General features: G+C 40.6%; 1 protein-coding gene across 1 annotated transcript in view; it reads right to left on the reverse strand.

The window, feature by feature from the left end:
• The window catches only part of LOC104575608 (erbin-like), an 85,038-nt gene that overhangs the window by 5,228 nt on the left and 62,952 nt on the right, over nt 1-16,858 (reverse strand). The window contains exons 15-22 of the mRNA XM_088527304.1: nt 16,647-16,746; nt 15,184-15,305; nt 14,468-14,638; nt 13,616-13,798; nt 11,191-11,305; nt 10,058-10,241; nt 7,639-9,160; nt 170-301 (exon numbers count right to left, since the gene is read on the reverse strand). Of these exons, the coding sequence (XP_088383430.1) occupies nt 170-301; nt 7,639-9,160; nt 10,058-10,241; nt 11,191-11,305; nt 13,616-13,798; nt 14,468-14,638; nt 15,184-15,305; nt 16,647-16,746 (2,529 nt within the window). The remainder of the gene's footprint in view (nt 1-169; nt 302-7,638; nt 9,161-10,057; nt 10,242-11,190; nt 11,306-13,615; nt 13,799-14,467; nt 14,639-15,183; nt 15,306-16,646; nt 16,747-16,858) is intronic.

Here is a 16,858-nt window from a genome sequence, read left to right on the forward strand (position 1 = left end):
AACTATTTTGTGGCATTGAACTGAAGAGCCTCGCAGCAAGGTAAGGCAGTTAAAGCACGTGGTGCCTGTGGAGAACGTCCATCACAGTTTGGCCCCCAGGAGACGGGGTCTGCACGCGAGGGCATCGCGGTGCCCGGCCCGCGCGGCCGCAGCCCCGGCGGGTACTCACTCGAGCAACGTGCACAGCAGCAGCTCTTCCGTCCACAACACTACCCTGGCTGCCATGCAGATCCCTAGAGCTGCCAGGGGCAAAGCTGCTAGCCGCAGCCAAAGTGGAATTAAAGGACCTAGACAGCATGCTCTGAATAAAGAGGGGACAGATTTAACAGAGATTAGTGCAGCATGCATAAACCACGAGACGTGTTATACAGACACTGATACACACATATCCCATTGTCATGCAAGATAAACACCATGCAAACATGGAAGAGTGCCCCTGTCAGGGGGAAAGCAACCCAGTGACCCTCAGGTACCTCTATTTACTGTAAATTGGCATGTGATCAGCAGCTTTATTACCTGTAACTGTATGTAAGCCATTTGCACGTATGTGTGTCTTGAACAAACAACATAGGTGCGTGGCTTATCCAAATTTCTAAGTTTTCACTGAATTTCCAACATATCAGAGCTTTTGGCAGAAGCTGACAGTCAAGATACACATCTGTGGAAAATTCTTCCATTATCTTTTACCATTTTGCCTCATTTTTCCCTATTATTGTTTGTACAGTACAAATAAAAAAAACTGAGTCAGGAATTTGGGGCATTAAGTAGATTGTCTTTTTTTTTTTTTTTTTAATACAATGTCAGCAGTATCTACCACGCATTTCAATAACACCCCATTCAAGAAAGTGTCAGCAGGTGTCATTGAAACAGAGGCTTTAGGAAACCTCGGAGGCCGCTCCTGTGACTGCGGGCACCAAAACGGTGCCTAAGCTTGAGAACGGATGTGGCACTCGCGTGGTTCAGAGCTCCTGCATTCTGCATACTGGTGAGGATGCTAGAAAGGGGAGCAGGAAGCACACTGCTATCTTGGCCACCATCTATTTTGTAATGGTAAGGAAAAGCAAAAGAAAAAGACAGGACAGGAGTACAGGAAAACCCTCTATGTCCCGTGAGACAGGAAGGAGTCCTGAGAACAGTGACAAGACCACAGTGACAGGGGTATATTGATATTGAAAGATACACCACAGATAATCAAAACCCAGCAAATCCAGAGTGTTTTGTTTTTATAAATTTCAAGTAAAGAAAAAATCAAAACATTTGACCAAGGTATCTCAACAACTCTTACATGAAGAAATGCGTATTTGAGATGGAGTTTGGCAGTTAACGCCATATACAATTCTCATTTCTAAAACCCTCACCAGTCACCTGGCAGACGTCTGCTGTCTCAAACTAGCTTTATCTCGTGAAATCAGAACAACCAGTTTACCAAGAAAGTTAATAAATGACCTCTGCCTGTCCACAGCTCACAGGCGCCCTGGTTAGCAGCCACTGAAAAGCCCCTCAAACAACAGCCTCTTCCAGGCCCTGGCAGCGCCTGCTCCTCCCCGAGTGAGAGGCTTCCTCCTGCCCTCGGATGAGCCCGTACAGGTCAGCAAGTTCCCAAGCCTCAAGGTGGGTTCCTAGCAGTTTTTCCCCTCACGGCAGAGGGGGATGGAAAAGTTGTCCGCAGGCCCTTTCTAGGGACGGCTTGTTGCAGATTACTACACTGTTACAGATAGTTAGGGTCCGGCGGCCGGAAGATATCGCGCTGTACGGAAAGGTAGAGCCCCTAATAGCCAATAGTGTTAGTTTATGATGTAAGCAGACGGATGTGACGTTGTAAACCTTAGCTATATAACACCTTGCTACCCCTCAATAAACGCCATTTGCCGTCTACCACACTGGTGTCAGCGTGCTGATGGCCCGAGCGGCCTGGGGGTGGTCGCCGTGCCGTTCCTGAACCAGGTCGCGACGCCGCTTGAACGGCAACACGGCTCAGTCTGCATTTTGGTACAACACACCCAAGTGAAACTGCTGAAGCCCCTTCTCCTCCTCGCCGCTTCTCAGTGCCCTGTAGCACTAGCCCATCGCCCACTTCCTTTCCACTCTCACAAGCAGCTCCCTGCAGTCTTCGTACAGCAGCCTCTTCTCTGGGCCTCCCAGAGCTCCAAATCTTCCATTCAAACAGACGAAAATATAAGCAGTGTATGGTAAGGCTAAAAGCCGATCTCTGAAAGTCTCTGCAGAAGCCCATTCTACTAGAAAGACCCCTAGAATCCCAGGAGATCCCCTCTGATATAGGGAGGCCCGAGGGGAAGTCCACACCTAACAGGAGCTCACTTCATCAGACCAAGATGAGAAAACCAAGCCCGATGCGTTCAGTCCTCAGCTTAACTCCTCAGCACAAGGGAGCCCAAGCATCCCACACAGCAAACGCCCTCCCTTCTGCATCGAGTTTGACCTCAAACAGGACAGTTTGTTACAGTTTGCAGGCACACCAACAGATCCGCCAGGGACCACGTTTCACTTAGCTCTGAGAGCTTCAAGGCGCTCTCACTGACTTTACCTTGCGTGCTCGCCTGGGAGCAGCTTTATTTCAGGGCTTATAAAATCTCCCGCTTTGGCAGAAACTCTTTTTTCCCAGATATGAGGCACGGTGTGTACAAAAGCAGAGTAGACATGAAAGACACCAAAACCCCCATTTCTACCTCCTCTGTGCGGGTCTCAGTGTGGGCTTTTCCACATTGGAAGTACCCCTCACAAGCATGAAAGGCGCAAAACGTATCCTGCTAGAAATTACAGAAACCAAAGCTCCTCCCAGCTTCAACACAAGAAGATGTTTCTAGTGATGAATCTAGAAATACTCCTCCTTTACCCATCAAAAAATGATGAAAGGCAGCAACTGAGATGTTTTAACATAGACGGTATCCACTGTGCATCTCTTCATGGGCACAGCGAAGGCCGGACATTTTGAAGGAGTTTTCTGGAGACTGTCGCATCAGAGAAGTCACTTGCAGAAATGTGAATGTGCAGAATAAACAGGGTTTTTTAATACTCCAATTTACAAATTTACTCCAATTTACAAATTTACTCCAATTAATAAAAATTAAGTGCATCTTATAAACTTCCATTTAAATATCATAGAATCATAGAATGCTTAAGGTTGGAAGGGACCTCTAGAGGTCATCTAGTCCAACCCCCCTGCACACACAGGGTCACCTAGAGCACGTGGCACAGGACTGCGTCCAAGCGGGTTTGAAGATCACCAGAGAAGGAGACTCCACAACCTCTCTGGGCAGCCTGTTCCAGTGCTCTGTCACCCTCATGGTTAAGAAATTTTTCCTTAAGTTCCTGTGGAACTTTTGGTGCTTCAGTTTGTGGCCATTACCTCTAGTTCTGTCGGTGGCCACCACTGAAGAGAGGCCAGCACCATCCTCCTCACTGCCTCCCTTGAGGTACTTATAGACACTGCTCAGGTCCCCTCTCAGCCTTCTCTTCTCCAGCTGAACAGACGCAGCTCCCTCAGCCTCTCCTCATAGGGCAGGAGTAATTCTAAACATCAGCCCGCTTGCTACAGAGCCTCTGAGTGTTATGGTCTGCAAAACAGTAATTCTATAAATGCAGATATTCAAGGCTTGAAATTCACTTCTAAACTAACAGAGACTAATCAATACACATGCAGTGTTCCCGTACACTTCTTGTCAAAATCGTATGTTTGCTAGAAATCAGTTACTCTTAGGGCTGAAAAAATGTGGTTTAAAAGCTTTAGTATACCACAAAAAAATGTCTTTTTACAAAGAGCAAAGTGTTCTACCCACAGATCAGGACTCAGTCAAAAGAACAGCCTCTCATGGCATCAGTTTAGACACTGGCAGTTAGTGACAGAATTTGGGGGCTTATTTGCACTCTTTGAACGCCAGCAGTCAGGGGATATTCTGTATTTTTAAGCTTATGACAGAATTAACGGAGTCCAAAGAGGTGACTCCAGCTCAGGTACCAAAAGGCCAACCTTGACTTTGGAGAGCGCTCGCTAAGCGCTCAGTGAGAGGCTTCATCTCCCCGTCCATAAACCTGCTATGTCTGCGTAGGAGCAGAGAAGAGACAGCAGCCTTCACCGAGGACAAGCCCCACCAGTCAACATTGCAGCAGCTCTTAATTAACCATCTTACTTGGTTCAAGCCTCCTCATTTTGCAGTAGTTCTGTTAAATAAAAACAGATCTCTCTCAAGATACAGTTGAGACAGTTACTGGGTTAAGACTGCAACCACATGGCTTTTGCCTTTTCCCCTCATTTTTCTATATTCTCCACAGTTCTGCAGCTGGCCCCTTTACTGCAAATTCTTTCTGGCCCATTGGGTGCTTGCACAACCAAACACACAAAACAGAGTTTATCCTGAACCCTCAAGTGCCACTGACACTAGTTGAAACTAGCTGTAAGTGCACAACAATTTATGCTTTAGTGTACGCTTAATTTTGTATGAATTTGAGGCCTGAATAGAAATTAGTTTTATGACATCATCTCTGGTAGCTCTTTCTTTAATAGAAAGGGAGACTTCGGGCAGCAAGGTATGTGCCTGTTGGGAAACCAATTGTTGCTTTTATTCTATTAGTTTGACAGAAATTTTTACTAAGCACATAAAAGCAGGCTTAAGTGGTTTTTTTTTTTTCTCTCTCTCTCAATTCAGAAGATATTACCCAATGCGAAGGCCAAATATGAAGGAGATAATTTACAAAATGCTAGCAGATTGTTTTGAAAAGAGCTCCTTCAGCAGTCCTCTAGCAGCGGGAGTACATGAGAAGTAGAGCACTTGATTCCAAGTGGAACTGGAAGGGAGGGCAAGCAGTGCCCAAGGAACACCCAAGACATCCGCAACAACAAGAACAAAAGGAAAGATTCACATGTAAGGAAAGGACAGAGTCAGGGCCAACAACTACTTCTGCTGACTTGGCACGGGCAAACACGGTGGATATTTGCAGGCAGCTCTGCTGAGGGTCTCTCTTGTGGCAGCGTACGGATGCAAACTCCTCTACAGCACAAGAAAGCAGGTGCCATCCCAACGCTTTAGCTGGGCTTGGATACGTCCAGCCCCTACCGCCTTCAGCAGGACGACACCACCGTGGCCAACTGCACACTGAGCATAAACGTTCACACACCTCGGGAGAAAAGCTAATGAAAAACTTGACTGCTCTTAAAAAGCTCCCCTATACTCTACGATTAAAGAGGCTGGAACTGCCTGCACACTTTCCGACAGCTTGCATATATGACCACTAGGGAGCAGCTTGGCATCCAAAGAAACCCTTTTCTCTATCACACAATAAAATATGCTTTGCAACAGATAAGTAAGTTGCTTCCCCTGCATATTTGCAAAACTTCAATTCACAAATGATCTCATGCACCATTTTCACTTTTCCTCCACCAAACGAATGGTTTTAGTTCACTGAAGCAAGTCCCTTTGCAGACTGCCAAACGGATTACAAATACCAGTTACTTGGCTGGACTCCATTGTGAATCATTTCTGCTGGACATCAAGCTTTCCCATTTCTCTTTTTGAGCAAATTTAGTTCCTCAAAAGCTTTTCCACCTGCATCAGGCAAAAAGTTCTAATAAATGAAACGCAAACCAGCTTCTCCAGCATTGACTGACAAGCAGTCTTGATTGATATGGGTTCTTCCCTCCCCAGTCACCAGATTTTATAAAACAAAAACTAGAACTCCAGGGGCATCACTTAAAAAAAAATGTGTGTGTATACATTATATACATTATATATGCTAAAAAACATAGGATAGAAATACATGTGATTAATTCAGTAACAGACAAATTTAAGTGCCACAGCAGAAGTAAATACTATCAACCTACACTGCTGTACACAGCTACAAGCAGGATATGAATTAATCATGCAGCACAAAGCCTAATTTTGTATCCCTGCTTTTGCCAAGACTATGACTTACGAGTTAAAAAATAAATGGTATTTTATACCTATGGTAGATTTTTGATAAAGTAATTTCCTTGCTTTTTAAGTAAATATTCCAAGTTCTTTCAGGCTTCAAACACATTTGAAGTTTAGTGTACAGAGTAAGCCCCTACCACACACAAAAAAGCTATTTTTTCAAATACAAGTAGAAACATCTGAAGATGTTTCTTTAAGAGAAGAAATAAATATCCAATGAATTCCTAGGATTTCCACGTTATCATATTTGCCAGCTGCCATAAAGAATGATATCTGCACTTCCTCACATCTCAGATTGCAGTAGTCATAGCCACAGAATATAAAATAGACACTCAGGACATAATAGCTTTTTCTCCTATAAACAAGCCTCAGATTGTTAACTAAAAGCTACCCTGAATCTAAATACTTTGAGGTCAGAAAACAAAATAAAAATCAAACAAACAAAAAAACACCTCCTAAGTGATTGAGATGTAGACAGAAAGATAAACAGATGCAGGAAGATAAAGCTGTATTAAATCGGATTCACAGCTAGGAAACTCATAGCAACTACACCATACCACTCGAGAAAAGAACAAAAATTAAGTTTTACATAAAAATGTGAAAGATATAAAGGGAATCAAACTGAAGGGAATCAAGCTTAATTTCAAGGTGGCAACACTGCTATAGGATCTACAGTAGCTGCAGATTTCAGTAACTTTTTTAACATGTCAAACGCAGGTGACAGGAGAATAAACGAATGACAACAGCAGTGCATGGAAGTTTTGTCTCAAGGACTTCCAGGACTGCTGAGATTTTTGTGTTTTTTTTTTTCTGTTGTAAAAATTATAAAAAACAGTATATACATATAGTGAGAGAGATATGTATGTGTGTGTGTATATATATATTTATATACACACACACAGGCATATATTTCAAATGAGCAACACTGCCCTGCATTAGTGATGCTATTTTAAACTGATTTAGCTAGATAGCACAAAAGATTAGAGTCTTCTAGTTGCTGCTTAAATCCTTTGAAGATACATAATTGTCGAATTCTACAAATCGGCTCTAATTCCTGCTAGTGTTCAAAGCACATAAAGAATCCTGTTCATCAAATAGAGCTGTATCAAAACCTCCTGTGATTTCCTGGAAGGACAAGGTTTTTAAGTGTTCTCATCTCACAGCAATAACTATTCATTCAGCAATCTGTCAGACATAGAACGTCAAAAGACAAGTGGCTCGAAGGACAATATATGTTAATTACATTTCTTTGCATTCTTCAGCAACGCATGCTGTAAACCCATGCTTCTACTTAGATTGTACTCAATTTATTTTCCTTAAAGTGAAGGAACAGAAAAAAGGCAGAAAAAAACAAGATGTAGAAGGGATTATTTTAGCGCAGCATGAATACAATTCTGCTGTAAAAGCAGCAACATTTACCTGGTCTAAAAGAAGTGGTGTTTAATTTATTCCAAGGTAAGTGGGCTAAGCTGGCAAATACAATGTGAAAACAACTTTCTCTTTGGGGTAAAAGCGCATTTAAAGTGTGCCATTTGACCACTTTCCGGATATGCAGTACAAACTTTTATTTATCTTTCTTAAGGCAATACCCAAAGTGTATTTCTACTGGTCACTAAAAGCAATTCAAAACAGGGATTATATAACTTCTTTCACAACCACATGACAAAGTTGGGAAAAAGAAAAAGATGATTTTTTTTTTTTTTTTTTTTACCTTTTCTAGTTTCTTAGCCTCGATGTGTCGCAACACCTGTTCCCTCCAGTCGTGAGGGACTTTGCTCTTTCCTGGAGGGTCTAGTAAAGAATGCTCAGAGTTAACCCTCGGATTGGATCTCTTTGACGGACTAGTCCGTGAGTAATTAAAGTCACTAACTGACATAGTTCTTTCTGGTATTTCATTCACGGAGGGTCGAGCACTCTGAGGTCGGGGTAGGTTTGGACCATCAATGCTGTATGTCCTGGCAGAAAGAGGTCTCTGATGCCCAGACATGACGGGTGCAGCTCTTCCCACTGAATGCAAATCCCTGTAGGTTAAGTAGTCCCCTTCCGGGAGCTGAGCCCGCCGGCAGGGCCCGGGATCAGTGACGTTTAGGGAAGCTGCAGAGGTGACGCTGCTCTGCCTCTGAAGCGTGTTCCTGGCTGCTCCTGGGGGCAGCCTCTCATTCGGTGGCACAGCCCACATATCCATATGCCTCCCGGCCCCCCGCTGATGGGTGTTATACACGGTGCTGGCTCGAACGTTGTTGTGGTTGGAGAAATTCATGTTGGCCGAATGCTTGACGTAGGCCGGCGCCTCCGCGCAGTCGGAGCGCGGCGGGCGCGAGGGCAGCCCGCTGCCCGGCTCCGCCGGCGGGGCTGCCTTCGGGGCCCACAGCGTGTCCTTGGCCGCCGCGCTGCTGCTGTACTGGATGTTGTACTGCGGGGCGCAGAACAGCGGGGCTCCGCTTGCAACTGACCCTCGCACCGCGCTAGCACTGTCGGGGTTGTGATTCGAGTCGAACTTGAACACTGTCTTTGTAGACGATATTAAATCGGATGACGATGATGATCCAGGAAAAACTTGCAAAGGCTGATCATACAGAACAGTAGCGGATTTACTCCTCACTATATTTTTTCCATCTGTGCTACTAGACACTGACTTAGCTGCTGCGTTTGGCTGCTGAGGTCCGTTGTCATTGACAATGTCATAGATTTTCAGAGCCCCAGGATCCATACTGGTGATGCTGTGCGATTTCACCACAGAAGCACTTCTCTGGGGGGACAGATTTTCAGTGCTTTTTGAAACAGGCAGCTCAGCAGGTGAATCACCTTCAACTGTAGTGCTGCGCATTACTTCTCTAATGGGAGAGTCTACTGCTTCCTCAGGATGCCCATTTACTTTATGTATAGGATATTTATTTCCATTTTCCAGTTGCTCGTTTTCTTCTTTCACATTGTTATTCAAAAACCCTTTTACTGATGCTATTTCCTGTGGTTTTAATCTTTCCATGGGAACTTGTACGGGCTCTTCACTAGCCAGCTTATTGATGTTCATGTTTATTTGGTCTAATTTGTGAGACTCGTCGATAGGAGTGTTCAGATCAACACCTTTTCCTATCAGGCCTAATCTTTCTTCAACGCTTAATTCATAATCAGACAAATTTGTAACCTTGTCTTGCACATTTATTTTTTCTTCTACTGTAATATTTAATTCACCTCCATTTTGCAGAAGACTATTCAAATTTTCATCTTCTCGTCTGGAGGGGAAAAAAAAAAAAACAGAAAAAGAAACTCCTGAAATAAATTCAAAATTAAAGTAATATATTCCTGTATTAAGAATTGGAAAATAAGTCATTACCACACAACACAGCCGTACTGTGCGCAAAATCCAGGACAGATCTACATACAACCAGTTTATGATTTGCTATCTTACCAACATAAAAATATTTTTTGGAGGTTTCAGTTTGACAATTCTTTTTTAGGTCTTTAATTATGAGATCGTGTTGTGATTTCAAAAGGTTAATTAAATTCAGTACTAATGGCTAAAGACAGATAAAAAGCCACAAAGAACTAAGTGACAATCATTCATACTGTTTTTTGGATTCTTTCAAGTCCCAGGAGAATTTTTACAATTTAACAATTTAAAATTAAAATTTTATTTTATTTTAACAATTTACTTTATTTCTATTGGCACTTTATAAGTAAAGGGCACATGTTAACTAAAACTATAGACAGCCCAAATCACCATGTCCATGGTTATAGTAAGTATAAAAAACCCCAGAAACTTGTTTTGGCAATAAAATTGATATCCAAATAGAAAATAAAAATTAATTAATTAAAAGAAATAGAAAATAAAAACACAATATTTTTAAAATAATGTATTAGAAGCATATAAAGTTTGAGAAGATTTAAATTATTCTACCTGATTATCAGAAGGGAACCATGTTTTGCACACTAACATTTGCATTTTAAAAATGTAGGACAACAAAACTCAGAGAGAACTATGCCATTATTTTACATCAAGTACCTATTTTAAACAGGTTAAAATAACAACTGGTCAAGTAATAATTAAAAGGACTTAAAAAAAAAATTAAGGAACATACTTGTTCCTTCCAAACTTGCACTTGTTCATTGGCATGTAGTATCTTACAAACCTGATTTTGGATAAAACAGCTGCAGGCGTTTCTTTGTCTGGAGAGCAGAGAGAAACATCTTGGCTGCTATCAGTATTTAAGGAAACTGAATCTGACATTCGAGAAGGAGAGGAACAGTTGCTGTTATTTTGATTGCTATTGTGGGTAGGCTCATCCAACAAGGAATCGGCATCTTTTAAATCATCTGAAATAAAAAATTGCCACTTAGGTGCAGACAAGTACTTTTAAAAAAAAATGTTTACTGCATATCTGCTTGTGTGTTGAAAAATCATATCTTGGTTTTAAGTAATACTTATTACAGGAAACTAAAGTATAATACATCAGTTTCCCAAACATTCTACAGTTGCCTACTGACAAGACTTTTGGCCAAAGTTCCTATTATTTTTTGAAATACTATGTTCAGTGTAAGCAACCCTCACCTATTAAGTAAATTTAACCTGATCCTTTTTTTCCCATGTTTCCTTGTCATAAGCCAATGCTATGCTATGTAATTTTTTTCCCATAACATCTATTGAAAAGCAGTCGTTTTTACAAATGAAAAGTTTTGAAATGTGTATGCCTACTAGTCCCTATCAAAACAAAGCACACTGCTTTATATCATTTTTATAGACATTTTTTATACACTTTTTATATCATTTTTATACACATTTTTATACACTTTCTAGCATCATTATTAAATACCTGTTTATTAAGCTAGACAGTCTGGAAGGAACTGTATCATTGGACGAGGTCTATATATGTTCATAAATGGAAAAGCGAAAATGTTCTTTTGCATAACAGGGATCCAATGTACTGTTATGCTTTTCAGGTCATTTAAGACAGTATTCTTAAAATCATCTAAACCTGTGCACATTTACACAACACGTATGCATGTGTGTGCACTACATTCAAGTGGAAAAAACATTTATCTGAGATGTAAAGTGAGGCATGATTTTGACACAGTGTGCAAAAGAATAATCAGTTTTGTAGCAAGACAGCTAGAGGTGCGAAAATCTTACGTATTGCAGAGCTAAATACTAGCTCCAGAGCTTTCATTCTAATCTACTTCTATGTAATTTAGTTAGGCAAATAGCCATTTCAGGTCAAGAAATTATCAGAAACATACATTTCTATTTTTTTAAATGGTATCTAACCTTTTTTGTTATTGCTAAGAGCTACCACTTTTGGTTGATTCCTTGAGGTTTCTATCAATGGAGGCCGCATTTCTGCCATTTTCATCTCTTCATCAGAGGAGAGTTCTTCTGACTCCTGCTAAAGGAAAAACTGCTTTATGTTCTGCACTTTACACAACTGCTTAAAGGTCAAGTGTAGTCTAAACTGTCACCCACCAAACAATAAAGTAGAAAAGCACAATCAAGCAACATAATGTAGTCCTACTTCTTATAGCAACTGCAAGCATTTGTAGTGCAAGTGAACTGAGTTTCATAACTTTTGCCCCTGAATTATCTTTAAGAAACAGCATGTGCAGACTTATGCTCTTTTACGGTTGGTTTCGATCATCTTGAAGGTCTTTTCCAACCATAATGATTCTGTGATTCTGTGGTTCTGACAAACTTCACAAGAATGACTGTCAAGCTGGTATCAACTTTAGCTACAAGAACTGTTTGGCAGAGGCAGATGCAGCCTCCATTTCACCACCTGCGAGAGAACTCTTGACTCATCTCAAGTCAGGAAGCACCACCCATCATTTATCATTACACAATGATGCAAAAACAGATCTGCTGTCCAGACAAATCCATAACACGGAATGGTAAATACAGACTGAGAACATATTTCCAGTAACAGATGGGTAAGTATTTGTGCTACTGCATAACAATGTTTTTCTGTCCTGCTAAGAGTAGAAATGGGGTATAAGTTCACTCCTTGTCTCTCTGCAGGAGCTTTTCACACGTTGTAAGATGCTAGTGGGCATCTGCTCCCCTTGTCTTCTGTTCCGAAGTTGTCACATTTTTAGACTAAAGGACAATAACATTTTCAGGTTTCCTTATAATTCTCTAGACTTTTCATTACTAATGTCTCTTCCTTTGGACTCTACACAACAGGTCCCCATCTTTACTGAATTTCAGAGCCCACAACTGGACGTGCTAAGGAATTGCCAGTCTACTCCTGTTAAGACATATCAGGGATGTTTGTTTCTCCTCTGCTCCCAGTTGATTTCCATTAAGTAATTCATCACTGAGCAGGGGAAAACCCCAGGCACTGATTAGCTGGATATTGATTTTGCAAAAAGAAATCTGAACTCCAACAGCTATACAGCAGCAAGACCAAGATGTCCTTAAGAAAGGAGAGGTATGTTATGAGAAAGGGCTGAATAAGCTTGGCTTATGAAGTTCAGCAAACAAAGATCAAGTACAGTTTCAGGCTGCTATCTTTTAAGTTTGCTTTATTAACCTTTTACCAAGAGGATGCAAAATTATTTCACTTCAGGAACAACAATGGTTTGGCAAACGTGATGCTGAATATGTTTAAGCTAGAAATCAGCAAGCTTCTAACCATAAGATGGAACTCAGTGTATTTATAAAAGAGAGTAACTGACAAAGCTGCCTGCAAGGGCAAACGTGACTGAATTCAGTGTCTACTGCCAGGTTTGTATTCCTATTATCTTCAGGAAACCATTATTTTCAATAAGATATTGAAGGAAAAAAATCCTTTTCTGAAATTTCATTTTAGTATGCATGCTTCCATTTACAAATACCACAAAATATATATATCAGCTGTCATAAAAATCTTGCTTTAAAAACAAAGAAAAAAAAAATCCTTGCAAGCAGAAGAGAGAGCCTGACAGCTACTCTCTACCACACTTCATTTCCTCCTAGATTTTATGTCATTGTGTGAAATAAAGAACTTATATGTGAAGTTTAGGTATTTCGATTCAACTGCTACAAAGTTAGGGGCAGATTCTCACATGGAAGTAAGAAGTCGGGATGCCTCCCCAAGGGACTATGCACTGCTGTCCTAGTTGCTTATTGCTATACAGCCAGCTTTATAGAACTGCTGCCAGAATAGCTAAATATCTATTAAGAACTGCTGAAATCTTGTTTTCCACTAAAGAAAACTGTCAAAGCCCCAAATTTTGTAACATACATAGAAGTATGTATATAGTGGAGAAAGAGCCAGCAGCAACTACAGCTGCCTCTCCGAAGAAATCACAATCCCCTGCTTACACAACACAGGCAAGGATCTGGTGATACTGGAGGGAAAAAAAAAAAGTACTAGTACTTTACTTGTGACAGGCAACTGGTTAACTGACAAGTTCCAGAATTTTTGAGAAGTCTGTAAATAATCCTAAAAAATCATGATGAATTGGAGTTGTTTTTTCTTTAAATCCATATATCATTTCATTATAAACTTTTAATTAGGTATTTCAGCTTTTACTTATAGCAGTCTGAAGTCAGAGAAATATTGCTTTATCACCCATCTGTACTTCCAGCACTTACAAATGGCAATTTTCTGCTATTGCCAACATAAATTTTCATTGCTATCTCTCAGAGTAACATGTACTTTGTTCCACACCAGCACAATTCTCCGATTGCTATGATTTTCATCGCGATCCCATACCTCGAGCGTGTCTTCATGGTTGACAACTGTTTTTGTGTTCTTTAAGGTTTTAACAAGTGCAGTCATCTGCGAATTTGCAGTGCTGTGCTCAGCTTCTGGTTCAGTAGGCTTCTGCACAGAGTTTCCTGCTGAATATTGCTTTCTCTCCTCTGCTTTGTTTTTAACTGGAGCGATTTCTGATGTCTGCAGGATTAAAAATATTAGCAGAAAAACATCCTGAAAGATTTTCAGTAAGATATGGTATGTAGAGTCAACAGTACATATTTTGGGAAACTGAAAATCTGACCTTTTAAATAATGTACTATGAAATGCACCCAGTAGAGAAAGATTTTTGTAGATTACTGAAATAGAGTTCCCTACCCCTCACAAATCTGCCTTCCTCAGGCAGAGGGGGCATGAAAATCTACAATGAGACATGTCAGCACGAGCCAGCAGTCAGAACACCTTGCTGTCCTGGCAGTGACGCCTGTGCCAACTCACTACTGTTGCACTCCTAATTCATCCTGTAAATCCTTGAGGCATGAAGGCAGTGGCAAGATCCTGATCTTCATTCTGAGGTTTGGCAGATAAAGGAGGATCAAAACATGACAGGGGCATTTTTCAGAAACTGAAGAGACAACTGATTTCCATATTTGCCCAAGAAGCAAATCACTTTCCTTCTTCTTAGTGTCAGAGGAAAAATCAATGCCACCCATTTATTTTAAAGATATTAAAGAGAGAAATTCTATTCCTTAATTGGATATCTTTTCTTCCTAAAACACTACTGGGAAAGAGAAGAAAATTAAAAGATGTCAGTGATCCTCTAGATCTTTGGACCTCCTTGCAAAGCCAGAAGAAAATTTCATGGCTAACCTTTACCCCCACATCTTTTACAGAAACTGCTGGGCCTTCTCGTTTTGACTCCTTGGCAGTATCTTCTGCAGATTCTTCATCCTTTAGTCTATGCACAATTGTTTGGACTGTTTTTACCATATTCTTCAGTTCATCAGGATATGGAGTTGGATATCTCTTCAGATTGCCCTCCTGCATTAAAATAAGCAACAATATTCTAATTTAATGTAATAAAGAATCAGTTTTAACAAAGAAAAGACACTTTGCAGAACAATATAGAACCTCAGTTTCCCAGTCTCAGTCTACTTGGATCAACTCAGAGATAAGTTGGACAAAGCCTAGCAAGATCATAAACTTTTTTTTTTTTTTTTTTTTTTTAAATTTTCCAGTTACTGGAAGCAGGAAGAACTGCTACAACTTTGAAGTATTTAAAGAAAACCTTGGAAAACTTAAGTAAAACAGGAGTAATCATTTTGCACTACTCCCTCACCCCAGCACTCTCAGTACTGTCCTAGCATTGCGGTACACCACCTTTTCCTGTGTGCTCCATTTCTAATAATCTGCCCCTCCACCAAGAAAAAAAGAAGTGGTGAAGGAAGAGATGGATCCTCTTAGATACTCTTAAAATAGTAACTGAAGACCTGATTTTTCAACATAGTGAAATCCACAACCAGAAAAGGATGAAGGGAAGAGGAGGCAGGAAGCATGAAGGATCCAGAAATACATTGAGTACTAACCCGAGGTGGTGCCTCCCTTTCATCTTTGTCTTCATCACATTCAAAAGCCACCTGAGCACGTTGTTTCCTCTGTTCCTCCCACAAAGATGGGTTGAAGCTTTCATTATCAGATATGAACATAACTAAACAAACAAACAAAGACAGCAAGACAGGTTCTAGTAATAATGTGAAAATTATACAAGATAAGAATTTTTTCTTCTTTCCTTTCCTTGGAAAGGATTTATGTGCAAAAAGATAAGAGACTAGCAGTGCCAAAAGTTGAAGACTAACTGTGCTGTCACAGCTCTAAGAACTTGGCCATATTTTCATAATAGTTAAATCTCCATCTGTAAAGTAGAAGCAGCTTCTTATATACAGATGTAGATTGGTGTGAACATCCACAGTTGTGATCCTTTGCAGAAACCTCTCAGCTGTAAAATATACATCAATATTTAGACAGATGGGGGGGTCTATGTGTGTGTATTTTTACACAAAAATATCCTGCCTTTAATAATGTGTAAGCACTTTTGCTGATTCCATTTCATGAAAACAAAGAACAGGGAGAATAAGTTACTGATAAATTATGGTTATAGGGGAACTAAAAGGAAGGCACAACCTTTCAAGAACTACCTTCTACTTCACTAACAATTTCCCAATGCTTTTCCAACCCTTACATTCTAACACAGATAATGCAGATGCATTATCTACATTAGAGAGCTTGAAGGGACATACAATTTACTGTGTTTCCAGATACTTTTCCAATTACTTCTCTCAGCGTACTGGAGGCTTGCGCTATGGAACAGAAAATGTAGCCAGCACTCAGTTCACAGTGATTCCCAATGTTCCCTCTACTACATCTAAACATAATGCTTAGTGTACTTCATTTATCATAGGAATAGTCTCTATTTCTGTTAAGTAGATACAAGCTTCTTCCTCTTACCTGCATGGCAAAGAGCAGAGCAGAAATACACAGACTCTTACTGTCTTTCCCTTACCTGATGGGTTAACTCATGGATATCACTCATTTTTGCAGCTACCCACAAGAATTAACTCTCTAGCAAGGTCTGTGCCTAACCATTTATAAAGCAGCTCTGTTTAAATGCAAGCAGTTCCCCCCTACTTCTAACTGATCTTTTTTTTAATGGATAATGATCTGTATTTAACTGTCGTTCTCCCTAATGGACGAAGCATGTTTTATAAAACCTTCTTAAAACTGTTAAGCCTGAAGCAGACACCAGCACAAAGCCAGCAAACCATTTTACTTTGCTGGAAAGAAATACACTGTCACGTGGAGGAGTGCTATCCACCCCGCACAAGCCCGCTTCCCACTCAAATGCATCTTCTCCTGCACTTTCCTAATTACTGGTTCACAGTTTTAAGTACCTACGTAGCATTATCTAGTGAAAAGCATGCTAGCTGGACTCTCTTCCTATTTCTGTTTGCAGGAGTCAGCTTTCTGACAGAGCCGCTTCAGAGATTCTTACCATCCTCAGTCCTTGGCTGCTGGGGAAACATATAGTTGGTAAGCACAGTTTTCTGTGTCTCAGGGTCAGCTTCTTTTTGAAGAGGGATAAGTGGTTTAGACTGAGAAGGAAATGAAAAACACACATGAAAATATATATGTGTAATAACCAAATAGGATCTATATATTTAAATTCCTGCTACTTATCTACACTTAACAGGGCATGTTCTTTCC

Source organism: Tinamus guttatus, unplaced genomic scaffold (genome assembly GCF_059628265.1).
Source record: "Tinamus guttatus ecotype Peru unplaced genomic scaffold, ASM5962826v1 Tinamus_guttatus_pri_ptg000277l, whole genome shotgun sequence".
Classification (NCBI taxonomy): domain Eukaryota; kingdom Metazoa; phylum Chordata; class Aves; order Tinamiformes; family Tinamidae; genus Tinamus; species Tinamus guttatus.